The 14235-nt window shown below is 49.5% G+C and overlaps 2 protein-coding genes across 2 annotated transcripts in view; one reads left to right on the top strand and one right to left on the bottom strand.

Annotated features, from left to right (window-relative positions):
- Window positions 1–4620, top strand: part of PRPF4 (pre-mRNA processing factor 4) — a gene marked incomplete at its 5' end in the record, with an annotated part of 6939 nt that extends 2319 nt beyond the window's left edge. Inside the window, 8 exons of the mRNA XM_009705815.1 lie at window positions 789–883; window positions 1191–1249; window positions 1887–2010; window positions 3184–3273; window positions 3570–3692; window positions 3850–3957; window positions 4046–4164; window positions 4344–4620. Coding sequence (XP_009704117.1) covers window positions 789–883; window positions 1191–1249; window positions 1887–2010; window positions 3184–3273; window positions 3570–3692; window positions 3850–3957; window positions 4046–4164; window positions 4344–4537 — 912 coding nt within the window. The remainder of the gene's footprint in view (window positions 1–788; window positions 884–1190; window positions 1250–1886; window positions 2011–3183; window positions 3274–3569; window positions 3693–3849; window positions 3958–4045; window positions 4165–4343) is intronic.
- A 1876-nt stretch (window positions 4621–6496) lies between these two features.
- On the bottom strand, window positions 6497–13211 carry WDR31 (WD repeat domain 31). The gene is made up of 9 exons (XM_009705814.1): window positions 13165–13211; window positions 12270–12399; window positions 11743–11817; window positions 10520–10664; window positions 10336–10436; window positions 9659–9726; window positions 9007–9148; window positions 8185–8347; window positions 6497–6657 (listed from the first exon to the last, which is right to left on the bottom strand). Exons 1-9 carry the CDS (start codon window positions 13209–13211, stop codon window positions 6497–6499), a joined length of 1032 nt encoding a protein of 343 aa, XP_009704116.1.
- Window positions 13212–14235: the final 1024 nt, after the last annotated feature.

Raw genomic sequence — 14235 nt, 5'->3', positions numbered from 1 at the left:
TCTTTCCCTGCAGTATGCATAAAGCACGTTTTAACTCTTTGTTCAGTGATTCAGAGAGATGTACTTTAGTTGTCCCCTTGCATGGCAGAGGGATGAAGAGACATCCCTGCATTGCCTTGCCACTTGCCTGTGAAGCTAAAGGAATTTATTCCTGGCTTTGTCACACCTTTAGCTGGCTAGGAAGGGACTGCTCACTTTCCTCTTCCTGTACAATGGCCACTAGTGCATAAAACCAAGGGAAATAGTAACCAACGCAGTAATGCAAAACATGTTTTAGATGACTCTGAGGCACCCTTTTCGAGCACGTTAATTCAGATTCCTAGCTTAACCGAACAGAGAGCCTCAAGCACACAATGTGCTGCCACTCTAATCCTGTTTACACCCAGAAGCATTAACTGCCAGAGGATTTGCTTCTCCTGTAAGCGCACCACACTGCCTGCCCTAGTCTGCTTGCAGTCATTGGATCAGTTGTGGAAAAAGGCCAAAACTACATTCTCCGTCAAAACCATAGTTGCAAAGCAGGCCTATGGGGTTATTGGTGGCAAGTACCGTGGCTGGCATGTTAAGCTGTGCCCCAGGGCCGTGCTAGCTTACATCGGTCAGGCTGGCTTGGTAGCCATCCTGCTTGGAGCTGGAGTAGCTCCAAGCCATCTCCTCCCTTTGAAAGTGACTTGTCAAAGGCCCCTGCCTCCTCCTGCTTACATTTGCCTCATTCACCTCAGTCTTCGACTGGGGCTTTCTCGAGGTTGGTTGTACTTATTTATTGCTTTCTTTGTATTTGGTTACAGTCCTTGAATAACTTCTGCAGTCAGATTGGAGATGATCGCCCACTGTCCTACTGCCATTTTAGCCCCAATTCCAAACTCCTCGCTACTGCCTGTTGGTAAGTTTTCTTTTACAGCACGTGCTTTAGGGGCTGGGAGAGCACAGCAGGAGTGAAGGAGAGGGATGTTATTGGAGGCTTGTGACTCATGAGAGTTCAGAAAGGCTTTTTCTTCGTATTTTGAACTCCCTCTCTGCTGCCTAGCAGAGATTTCAGTCTGAGTCCATTGGTTCCTACGGCTGGTTGCCCAAAGTGTGTTGGTATTTTAGCCATTGCAGAACCCCCCAAGGGTGTTTTTGCAGCTCTGGGTTTGATCTGTCCTTTGACATTCCTGACTATGCTGACATCTATTTCTTGTCTTCAACAGGAGCGGATTGTGCAAGCTCTGGTCTGTGCCTGACTGCAACCTTGTTCACACCTTACGAGGTAGAGAGTGACTTTCACTCAGACTCTTTGCTTCATTGTTTTGTTCTCTCTGCGTTGAGTTCCCATATCTGAATTACTTTGTGACTCAAAATGTAGTGTTCTTTATGCAGATTTTATTCTAATGAGAGTACCACTCAGGCTTGTGGAGCATGGGCACGTGTCAGATAATCAAGAAGTCCTGGCCTTTCTCTTAGAGCTAAGACCCAAGTTAGCTGTTTCTGAGTGGTGTTTTGTTTTGTTTCAAAACCTGGTTTGAGTTAATTTGAGCCAAATACCAGCATTTTTGGCCAGGTCACTTAACAGAAGTGAGGTTCTTTGAACAGTGGTCACAACTTTGACTAAATACAAACGTGAGGATAAATCTGTTGATTCATGTGTTGAATTTTCACTACATTTTGAGGGTTACAAACCTTGGCATTTGATACTCTTAAGTGGGTGCTACTGGAAGTGCAGTTTAGCTGTTTGCAGGACAGATGTGTCCACTAGTTACAACTAGTGGACTTCACCCAACATGGGAGGACATCGTGAAAGTGTTCACTGATACCTGACTGATTGGTAACAAAGACATGCTGCTTTTCTGAAGAATTGGCTGAGATCACCTGGCAGATTATGAATTTTCATTTTCTTTTCTCTTAAGGACATAACACCAATGTAGGAGCAATAGTCTTCCATCCCAAAGCCACTATCTCCCTAGACAAGAAGGACGTTAACCTGGCCTCGTGTGCAGCTGATGGTTCTGTCAAACTCTGGAGCCTGGAAAGGTCAGAATGATACCAGACATGCACAGCTGCAGCATTGTTGTTTTGGGGTTTATTTTGTGTTATTAAACATTGGACATTTACCATCATCCTGCATATATAACCTTTTCTTGTAGTTATACCAGTGCAATTCCTGGCCTCAGTATGTGCCACCTTCTTCAGAAGGAAAAGAGATCACCCTGATTAGGGGAATCAAGATGAGGGGAAATCATCTGAAAAGAATCAAGTCAGAATTGCTGCTGGGCATTGGTAAAGTGCTTTGGGTGATGAATGGAAGATTTGGAGATTGTTTCATTCTGACCTTTCATTTAGGAGAAAATTTCCCCTCTTGGATATTAAGAAATGAACTTTTGAGTTTTTGGAAAGCACCAGTGTTTGGAGAGGGACTAACCAAATACATGACCATGCACAAAAGCTTTAGCCTGTTATGAAAACAAGTGGCTCTATCATTGCACAGTGTAGTTTTGGAAGAAGCACAGCATCTATCTCAAGCCTGTGAGGAAGAGAACGGTGTAGATACCGAGCCCTAGCATCGGCTGTGTTTGAAAAGTGGAGCCCTGCAGTGCACTTCAGGAAGAGGCAGGCAGCAGCTCTGAGATCCTCAGTTGTTTATCCTTAGCTGAAAGTCACCATTTCTAATTGCAGAAGTGTACCTCTGCAAAGGGACAGGTTTATTAGTCTCTTCAGTTAGCCTGTGGGAAAGAAACTAAATGTTGTTCACGTCTTTTGCTGAAGGCTGCTGAGCTGCTGCCTGTAATTCTGGGAGAATAAATATTCACTCTGTCCTGCCTCCCTGCAATTCTTCAGAATAGCAGGATTTTCTGTAGTTCAGGATGTGTTCTGTGTAGTCACAGTAAAACTCCCTGCAATTCAGGTAGTCCACGTTTTATTTCTGCACTTTCAAAGTGCTGATGGCAAGGGCCTTGTTAATTTTCAGGAATAATAACAATCATAATTATCCCAGGAGAACTTTATAACCAACATGAGCGTGAATAAAGGGGTTTCACTTGGACCTTTAGCTGTGTGAACAAAAGGCAGAATTCAGAGTCATTAGTTAAAACTGATAGCTTGTATTGTATTAGCAGATCTTTTGCTGTGATCATAATGTTTGCCAAGGCCTGGCTAGAGCTAGCCACCTCTGATGAGTGTCTGATGATTTTTCTTTCTGTTTTTCAGTGATGAACCTGTTGCAGATATTGAAGGACACAGCATGAGAGTGGCACGTGTGATGTGGCACCCATCTGGGAGGTTCCTGGGTACTACCTGGTACGGAGATTTGGTTATTTGCTTTAAGACATTACCGTTAGCTGTCTAGGTGGTAGCCCAGTGGGTACCATTAGTTGTCTACAGAGGAGCCCAGCATGGGCAAAGATTGGCCATTCTTGACAACAGCTGGGCTGTTGCAATGTAAATAACAGCAAGTCACTGGGATTCCTGTCTCTGCCCCTCCTGTGAGACCCTATTGGTTTCCAGCTGGAAAGAAAATGTCCACAGAGTCAGTGAAATATCCTGTTACTCTCCTTGGAGATACATCTAGTTGGACAAATGCTTTGTTTTTACAGCTATGATCACTCGTGGCGCTTGTGGGACTTGGAAGCTCAGGAAGAGATTCTCCATCAGGAGGGGCACAGCAAAGGGGTCTATGACATTGCCTTTCACACAGATGGGTCTCTTGCTGGGACTGGGTGAGTTTGCTTTGCATCAGGACTGGATGTGAAATATTATCAAGGTTTTGTCGCTGACTGATGCCAAGCGCCCCAGCGATTTCTGCTGGTGAGGCGAAGCGTACTCTGGCAGTTGCTGAAGCCTCTGATGGGTAATGCTTGGGTTCTCCCTTCCTAGTGGACTGGATGCTTTTGGCCGGGTGTGGGACTTGCGCACAGGACGCTGTATCATGTTTCTAGAAGGCCACCTGAAGGAGATCTACGGGGTTAACTTCTCCCCAAACGGGTAAGAAAGGAGGTTGCTTCGTTTACATGGGAGCTCAGAGTACAAACCCCAGCTCCCAACAACATGTTCTTCCTCCACCCTTTGGCAGATACCACGTCGCAACTGGCAGTGGTGACAATACTTGCAAGGTATGGGACCTCCGCCAAAGGAAGTGCATCTACACCATTCCTGCCCATCAGAACCTGGTGACTGGGGTGAAATTTGAACGTAAGTACCTCCTGTCTGATGTTCCTTATCTCTGCCTCTCCTGAGCTGAGGTGTCAGGGGATGGGGCAACTCAAAAACGCATCTTTGGGTCAAGAAGGCCTGCACTGGTTAGCAGAGAAGATTTGTCATGTTTTTATTTGCAAATCTCACTTCTCCTTTTTTCTCATCCTCTATTGCAGCCAATCACGGTAACTTCCTGCTCACAGGCGCTTACGACAACACCGCAAAGATCTGGACTCACCCCGGCTGGTCCCCTTTGAAAACGCTGGCTGGTCATGAGGGAAAGGTGATGGGACTGGATATCTCCCTCGACGGCCAGCTGATAGCGACTTGCTCCTATGACAGAACCTTCAAGTTGTGGACAGCAGAGTAGCTCAGAGGTGCTGCTTATGAACTGGAATGGAGATGTTAATGGCTTTCAACTAAGACTTGCTTTTTTTATATTAAAGCAAAAAAAAAAAAGGAATCAGCTCTTGCAACATGCGTTACAGCAGCTGTAGTCACTGGCTGGTCTTGGGTTGAGGTATTTTTGAAGCACCTGTGTTTGCCAGGGCTCGGTTTAAGTCCAGTCTTGGGCGATGTTTTTCCACTTTTAGGACTTTGTTTTTATACTGTAAATACTGTTTTCTGCTGTAATTTGAAGATGATCCATCTGCTTCCAACTTCCCCTCCAAGTTAGGCTCACAGCTTTTCTCCAGTCTGTTTTAAACATTTGTAGGTAGCCACACAACACCTCAGGCATGGTGTGCTGTTCAGCCTCTGTTAATACCCTACTTACCTTCCGTTTTCCAGGAGCCTTTGGTATAAGTTTGTGGCTTGAAACTTAATTTGCATTTAAAGAAAGAAAAACTAGCTGTCAGAGGAACACGGTACCCTGCTTCCCCTGCCTCTGCAAAGGTAGGCTGCGGAGGTCTGCATCCCCTTTGTAGTCACTCACAGTAGATGTTAAAGGCCAGGGACGTTTTTCTTTCTCATGTATCATCTCATGTCCTAGCTCCTTGAGCTGTCTCGTGCACTGGGTGTTTCAGATCCACATCATCATTTCCTGTTTAAGTTTTTGCTGTGTCAAACCTGAGATGACACAAAGGCAGCTATTTCGGTGTAGGATTGTCTTGTTCTAACTTACACTATGGGGAGCTTTCTTATTTGTTGTTTATTCTTTAAACTGAGGTTTTGCAAATGTTGTATTCTGGAAAGTCAAAACATGTTTTGAATGTGCACCCTAGCCTCTGCCTCTAAGGAATGGAGAAATTACAGGTACATCACAACACACAGTCTGATTTCTGTCTGCTACCGTAAAAAACCTTCAGGAGAAAAGAGAAGACGGATTCATCTCCCCATTGTCAGCTGGGGAGCAGCTGTCCATGTTCCTTAGGAACATGAACACAGTTTTGTTCTCAACACGTGCAGTGCAGGTGGAGATCATGTTCTAAAGAAACCAAACCCAAACCCACTCACAAGTTCCTTGTCTTCTAGCAGAGTGTTGTGGGCTTTCTCCTCCCTTCCAAGTAGTATGGTGGCATCTGCGTGTGCTGGATGATAGCTCTTACTTACTCCCAGGGAAAATACTATGGGCTGAGAGGCCGGCAACTAACACAGAAGAATATTTAATTGCAATCTCCTCTTGTATAAGCCTACATACCCAGCCGTACATGCTCAGGCTGGTTCTTAAACGTCCCATAAAGTGTCGGCTAAAGGGACTGAAGGGACTGTCCAGGCCTGGCAGCTTTGTAGGGGGCTCCCTGCCGCACAGCCAGGACAGCCCCCCCCAGGGTGTTTCACATCAGGTTGCCATTAACGGGACAATCCCAGTCCAGCAGGCTCCCACATTTCTAGCTGGCTTAGGATGAAATTTTGGACACCAGTGAATGTTCTGTTTACAGTCGTATTATTCCTGGGGTATAAATCCCAGTGCAGGATTTCTGTCACACTGTGCTTAGCTCCACTCAACTGGAGCAAGGGGAAGGAGGCCGAGTGTTCCCTGCCCCATGCCCTGGCACCCTTCAGCGCTGCTCCTTGGCATCTTGCAGCTCATCTCCTCCCTTAGCCCCCATCATGTGCACCTAGCCTGTGAGGAGGTTTGGTAAATAAAACACAGAAGGCTCGCTCAGGACCAAGAACTTGGCCTGAATGCATCCATCATTTGGCTTTTCTTCTAGACAGCTCTAGTGCCTTCCTGCCCCCCACAAACTGAAACCAATAAATCCCCCTGCCCCGCCGATCACACATCACTGCTCTACAGGCACAAAGTCTCCTGGTGCTTACAGCCAGGGGGAAGCTCTCGGGGAGTCACATCCCCTCGCAGGGCAGTCTGCCGGAAATGTCACTACGGTCAAAACACTGCCACCTCCTCCAGCACCAGGTCTGCACCATCGCTCATCCGGAGTACGTGAATTCCTGAGTTAAAACTGGCACAGAGCAGCGTGGAGCTGTCACAGACGGCCAGCGAGGCCAGCGGTCCCGATCCCTCGAGGCACAAAGTGGCCAGGCAAGCTGAGGAGGGAAGAGAGAAGTCACTCTGGACACTTGGTTTGCTGAGACATGACCATGCCAACCTCCCACCTCCTGGCTCTGCCCACGTGTGTCCATCTGCTCACCTGAGGCAGGTGAGCTGCACCCCTCGCTGTCCTGGATCCCCACATCCAAAGGTATCGAGATGTGCCCTCTGGGAAAGAGACTCTTCTCACCCCTGTCAGCCCCACAGGGGCTCTGTGCGTTGCCCAGTTGGGCCGTGGCCAGCTAACAGGGATCCAGGCTGAGGTCAGGCTCTGCCCCTTCCCTGGAGAGGAGGCAGGGATGGATGGACAGACAGACCCCACTGGGCAGAGCTGCAGGGCTTGTGTGGAGGCATTCCCAACATGACTTTTTCTCCCAAACCTCTTATGGTCCAGAAAAATTTTTCCTAAAGGACTGTGCTATGCTCAACATGCAGTTTTGATAAGCTTCCAAATTTAGAGAAATAAGATTTACAATATCAAGCGCCACATCAGCTCTTCTGTTTGTGTCTATTATTAAAAAAAAAACCACCCTGGGGCAGTATTTGTGCAGAGACCCCAACCCCACGCTGAGCTGCTAACAGAGCTGTGTTTGGCACGGACGTACAGGCAACTGTCTCTCGAGGTGACTTACACCCTTCCAAGAGCAACTGAATTAAGACTGACCACTGTGGAGCCACTTCACCCGTTTGTGAAGGCAACAGGATCAAAACAAAGCTGCTGCTAACCCCGCGGCCATCTCGGTGTGCACAGGCACCGGGGTGAAAGAAGAGGTAAGTGAAACAGAAGGCGAGAGGTTTTCTGTGGGAGATCAGCAGGTTTCTATTTTCATCCTACGTTAAATAAGTGCATTTGGAGAGGTGCTTAAGCCACAGGGAGTGTCTAATGCTGATGACTTCTGCATTCGGTGCATGTCTGTGAACCTGAACGGCTTCCCAAGAGATCTCTGCCTTCTGCACAAGGCGTTACTAACAAGCCTGCTGCTATGGCAGGGCTTGGCAGGTAAACAGCCTTTGTCTCCAGCTCAGGTGGGAGACAAGCAACCCAGCAAGCAGGGTTAACCGCAAAATGCCTACAATTCCCCTTCAAGAGGATGACCAAAGTGAGAGCAGCTGCTGACCAGCCCTCTATCCCGCAGCACAACTTCTGTTCTTTACAATTTTGCACTTGCATCTGTGGAAAGCCCTGGAGTTCCCCTGTTCTTTTTTTATTTTATCATTTGTCCTTTCACTGCTGAACTTGGATGTATCTTTAAAAGCCATCTTGTCCTTGCTTCCTTTTAGTTTAGGAAGGACACTTGTCATCTCCAAAGTTATGCACCTGAACAACCTCCTTTGCTGGACGGCAAGCAGAAGCCCCTGCATTTTCTCTGGGGCATATCTTCACCCTGCCCTGCAGCTGGATTAGAGTAAAACCCAGAGGTTTCAGGCTTCATCGTGCCCATCATCACCAGGAGACAGAAACGAAGGAAGCAGTTTTGTTATCCCAGAGTAAGGCATACTGAGTGGGCAGGACCCTCCCCTACCTCCAGTGTCTCGGTCCCAGACCTTCACTGTGCTGTCGTACGAGGACGTGGCAATGCTGGGGGCGAGTGCTGGCTCCCGTGGAAGGAAGATGCACGAGGTTGTGGTCTGGAAATGCCCTTTATACTCGCACACTTGGTTCCTTGTCTGCCGTAGGTCCCACAGCTGCAAGGCAACAAGCAACGTTTACAGCTGTTTTACAAAGAAAGGAAGATGGTTTTGGAAAAAGAGCTCCTTGCCGATCCTCAGAGTACAATGTCTATTGCCTTTTTCCCCTGCTCATGCTCACAATCTGGAGAACTTCAAACCCCAAAGGATTTTCACCATCAGTGACTATTTGAGCATGTGCCCACACCCATTAGTGCTGATGGGCTAAGACTCTGCGAGCAGATAACGACATCTCCAGCCTGCTCCCATCCCCAGTCCTGCTCTCCCTGGGATGGGATGGTCTCATCCTCTTGATGCTCACACACAGGGCTGAGAACCCGCAGCACTGAATCCCTGGTTTGGAAACACCTCAAGCAAGGGGTCCCTTACAGACTTTCTGCAAGAACCTTGCGCTCCTTGATGCCATTACTGAAACAAAATCCCAGTGCTTTAATCAGAAAATATATCTGCTCGGATATTCTCTGGGCACAAGACTTACCAAAGGGACAGGCAGGAAGACACTAAGCTCTGGCCCTGGCTGGTGACACCAGCAAAAGGCCAACAATGCAGCGGGAGCAAGCAAAGTCTTGGAGTACTGATCTGCTGCCTTCCTCTCTACGCTGTAGACATTGGAGAAAAAAAGAGAAAAAGCAGGACTTGCCGTCCAGCAAACTCACGGTCGCCTCACCGCCCTCCCCAGCGGAGCCGCTGCTGCTGCTGAGGCAGTACCGCCCGTCCTGGCTCACGTCGCAGCATGTCTGAATGTGCCGCTTGGCTGGAAACGTGTGTGCCACCTGCAGCTCCCGGCTGTCCCAGACCCTGGAAGGAACAGGAGTGGGGAAGGGGGACTCTGATACATCATTGCCACAATGGTCTTCCCTTCATGCCCTCCCACACCCCCTCACGGCATCCTCACGCTTTGCCATTGCTGCCATCCCCCATGGGGCAGTCCCCCTCCTTCCTCCCAGCAAGCCCAGCTCCCAGAGCTCCCGCTGCATCCCTGCATTTATCTGTTCTGGATCAATCTCTAGCCAGAGCAGCTGTGCTGAGCTTTCTTTTTTATAAATTCTGCTTTTTACCTGCAGTCACCACTCAGTGCTGCTGCTTATGGCCGTGGCTGTCCCCATACTGTCCTCCCCTGGCAAGAGACCACACTCCAAGACCCTGGTGAGCTGGAAGGTGGCTTCTAAGCCACCCCGCCAGGGTACGGGAGACCAGGAGGTCATGACAAACAACCAGAGAAACAGCCCTTTGTGCATTGCCATCTTCCATAATCCCCTTGTGCCCCAGGCTGTAACTCCCTTCTCTGTGGCCACACGTAGAATTTACCTGATTGTTTTATCCTCTGAGGTCTGGATGACGTAAGGCTCCCCAGGAACCCAGCACAGATGTGTGACCTGCGGAGAGAAGAGGATGAGCAGAAGCCCCTACCTCTGTGTGCAGCCCAGGCTGGTGTCCGCCTGTAGATACACAGCCACATCCTCTCCCTCCTCGTGCTGGGTTGTGAGCAGGAAACGTTGGATGAAGTTTTTTTTCTGCTTCCCACCAATGCTGTTCCCCTACTAGGTTCAATCCCGGTGTTGTTACTGGGGGTTACTGGCAGGCAGGGAGGTGCCAACAGCTCAACAGGACACAGGGCCATGAGAATAGGGGTACCACAGGCACCAGAAGACGGTACCCATACCAGGTCCGCTGCTGGGCTGGTACAAAAGGGAACACAGCTCCCACTGCACAACGTGCTTCCTAACAGCTCTGAGTTAGAGCATCAATAAATTGCCGTATGTCTCTTGGTATCTTTGCACTCCTGGATTTGGTGTTACCTGGAGAAGAGAGTAACCAGCCTCAAGCTTTGGTCTCCCCAGGCACACAGGCAACCTGTGTGGTGCCTCAAGGGCTTCTTGTAGCACCGAGCTCAGAGCAAATTCACTCTACATGGTTTTATGTGTGAAATAACCGAGCAGGCAGCAAGGTGCCATGATAGGATGCAAGGAACCAGCAGCTCCTACCAGATTCCTGGAGATAGCGGCTCTGCCCAGACACTTTCCGGTCTCTGTGTCCCACTTGCACACGGTGTTGTCTCGTGAACCTGTGCACAGCTGGGAGGCATCTGCAACCACAAGAGAACATAAAAAAAAAGTCAAGAAAAGTTGTCAAGAAATCCCTGGGGAATGGGAGCGTGTTGTCTCTCACCCGGGCTCACAGCCAGTCCAGTAACAACCAGTTCATGTCCTGGGAAGTGCTGGCTTGGCCCCGAAGTCCTGTGAAGCTCCCACATCATCACCGTCTTGTCCCGGGATGCACTGAAGACTCTGTTTGAGTCAAGAGTGGAGGGGACCTGCCAAGGACAAGAGGGGAGAAGACGGTTAGCCTCCTCACCCAGCCCAGCTGTGTGCGGGGAGAGCACAACACTGCTGCTGTCATGTCAAAGCCCAAAACGTGCAGAAACGTGACGGGGGAGAGCCTGACCTTCAAACTCTGTTTTGTCCATGCTGGATGTGCACAAGCCAGATTGCCCGATGTTCACACTGCGACTCCTGCTTGCTTCTGCTCTGCCAGATCCCGGCCACAGGCAAACCCCGATGCAGCAGGGCCAGGGGAAACCACTCAGCCTGAGTGCAAGTGCTGCAGCCTGTGCTGTGCCCGTGTCTGTCGTGGCAGAGAACGCTGGGCAGCTATGGTGTGCGACCCACCAGCGGGACCCACATCCTCTCAGAACCAGGGAGCTGCATGATGGATGGGTGTTCTTGGACCTTGTTCTCAGAAACCATTAATTTTATGGGAAAAACTTCCTTAAAAACTCGAATGAGCCCAGGGCACAGTTGCTTTGAGCACCGGGATGAAAAAAGCCCCCTTTGTCCCTCCAGTACTCACAGCACAGGGGACCCACTGGGGCTGTCACCAGCCAGAGGTGCACCAGCCTTGCACACATGTATACACCCCTGCATGTCTGCTCTCCAAGTAGTGTGTTTAGCTTTGTAATCAGGATGCCAGAAGGAAAATTAAAGCCCTGCCGTTCCCAGGCATGGCTGATTTCTAGAATAACGATGAGTCTAGCAGAATAAGGAGACCTGAAGAAAAGTGAATGGCATCTCTGAATCAAAAATTTGACCTCATAATTCATCCTGAGTTTTTGCTACACAGTCTCTTGGAGGGGAAGATAAGCATATGTCCAAGCCTCCTGGAGCCCTGTTTAGTCTGGATGCAACCACTCCGTGCTGCTTCCCTGGACAGCAAAGTATCAGCTGGGACCTTGGGAAAAACCGAACACATTCTGATGCCCCGGGCCTTCTTTCTGACAGAGCAAAGCGATCCCTCTGTGGATAACAAACCATCGCTGCGTCATTGCTGGTTCCCCAGTTTCTGACAGGTAACAGTACAGAAGACCCCACCACGCCCCATCAGTTGTCGCTCACCTTGGTGACCTCCCGCTCGTGCCCGACGAACTGCCGCAGCACAGCCCCGGACCTCCAGCTGCAAACAGCCACGCTCTGCGGAGGAGCAGGGAGAAGCAATCAGCAGCGGCAGCAGGGGAAGGAGGATTATGCACATTCTTGGTTACATTATAGTGAGACCCGTGCACAGTCCAAGCTTGGAGAGGGAACGGGTTCTTCTGGTTTTGAGCTCCTACAGCATATACAACTGTCTTTAGAGCCTGTCCATCGCCAGGTAACGTAAGGGCCAGTCCAGTGATTCCAAGCCTGCGTGAGAGCACTTGATGTGATCTGAGCTTCAGAGAGGTTACAAAATTTGATTCGAATGTGCTTCCAGCGCGTGCCCTCTCTTCAAGCTCATCTTTTCTTTCTAAATTCAGGAACTGATGAAGTTGTTACCATTCATGGAAATGTTTAAAGCTCACATTGAAACCTTATTTTCCTAACCTGTCAATACATTTTCCTGCCTGTGACTGTGCTTTGTGACCCATAGCGGGGGGGTTCCTCACCTTATCCCTTCCTCCTGACACACACAGGTCTGGTTTGAGAGCAGCCACAGACGTGACAGCATCGGTGTGCACGGGGCCATGCTGCTGAATGGCTCGAACAGGTCCCATCTCTTCCACGGGGCCGTCGGCCCTGCAGCAGGCAGAGAGACAGCGGTGGGAGCTGCAGGGCACTTTAAGGCAAACTCAGGGTGCTGTTCCCCAGTGAGACCGAGGTCTGGGAGCTGGCACCACTGGCTGGGCTGGGCAGTGACAACATCTGCCTTTAGAAAGCCAAAGAGAAGCTGTGAATGGACAAATGCATCTCCTGGACTAGGTGAGATGGAGCAGACCTATTCTACCTCTACAGCTGCTAAATATTTAGATGTTTACTCACTCTGTGCTGGTGCAAAGAAGACAAGAAACTTTGATCTTACCAGCCTCCACTTTCGCTAACACCCACCAGGCTCTGCTGGTCTCCTTTGCTCTGACACCAGCCTTGCCAAGCACGTCCAGTCCCCCCTGCTGCCACCCTGTGCTCTCAGCTGGTCTCCAGGCAAAAATCACCCACCTTGCTGATGGCAGTCTCTGAAGAGACAATGAAGCAGTTTGGATACAGGGGCCAAACAGCCGCCCCTGGAGATGTTAGCTTTGGAGCTCTGCCTTAGCCATCACAGAGCACGACCACTGGCCATGTTTATGTGCTCGGCCACTCCTGCAAGCTCCGTTGTGGATTTCAGTCCCCCAAAGAAGCTGAGCAGACCTCAGAAGCGAGGGTCAAAAATGAACATCTGATTCATACATTCAATAATGAAACTAAACCCACGTGCTTGCTATAGTGTCTATTCATTTGCTGTTCTCTATTCACTCTCATAACTGGTTTATTAACTTAAGACATGATCATCTGGCGTTGCTTTACCTGTATTTGGTGGTGGAGAAGCTGATTTTACTCTGCAGTTTCCCCATAGCCCTGCCGACCAGCGCGCCTCCCACTACGGGCAGTAGCAGTGAGCATCACATCGGCATCTCAGGCATCTGCTGCTGTGGGTGAGGAGACACGGCATTACTGGGAATCCAGAGAGGTTTCTGCTTGTTATGTATATGGGATAAGGTGCTGATAACATTTTATCTACATCTTAACTTCATTTAGAATAAGAGGAAAAACCTCAGAGAAGGGGACATCTGGAGCTCCCTAGTCAAACCTGCTTAGGCAGAGCCAGCTTCAGAGGTCAGGTTACCGGGACCTTACAGCTGAGCCTTAAAAATATCCGAGCTTGATGAGGCCATGATAGAGATGGAGCTGCTGGCCATAACTCTTCTAGCGCTTTACACCTCCTCTTACTGCAGTATCTGCTCTTGACTTCCACGTTTCCCAGAGATCCCAATCTCTGGACTGGTGAATGCAAACACCTTCAGACTGAAGTTTGTACAGCTGGCTGGTGAGACCAAGACAACTGCAGTCACAGGCAGCCCGAACTGAACAGGACCAGCCTGAGTTAACGTAAAGCTTGAAGTGGTCTTTCCATAGGCTGAGGAGCACTTTGGGAACACCAGCTCCTATGTCCAACCCCAGGTCCAGGCTAGACAAGACCATCTTGATAACCCCAAAATAATACTTGCTGCCCAGGCTGAGCCCAGGCTGCCCCGTCCCAGGGCACCCCTCGCAAGCAGCATCACGACAGCCAGATCCCGCAGGAGCATCCGTCCGGGTGGAGCAGCCTTTGGCAGAGCAGGGCTTGGGCCGAGGCAGGATCTCTCCCTCTTATCCTCACGGGTCACAGTCCGAGCAGAAACCAGTTTCACTGACAGTGAATTGCCACGTACAGTAATTGGCTTCTTCTTAGCTCAAGACACACTAATTGGATTTAGCCTGTACTAGGTGTATGTTAGCGTTCCCATCTTCTGGGTCATTAGTATTTTGCTAACAAAAATCAGAGAAAAAACCCCACCTGCTTGTTCCAGCAAAGAAAAAACCCTGCTTCAAGGCTCT

This window comes from Cariama cristata, unplaced genomic scaffold (genome assembly GCF_000690535.1).
Source record: "Cariama cristata isolate BGI_N322 unplaced genomic scaffold, ASM69053v1 scaffold28658, whole genome shotgun sequence".
In the NCBI taxonomy this organism is placed as follows: Eukaryota; Metazoa; Chordata; class Aves; order Cariamiformes; family Cariamidae; genus Cariama; species Cariama cristata.
This window is presented reverse-complemented; position numbering and strand designations above follow the sequence as displayed.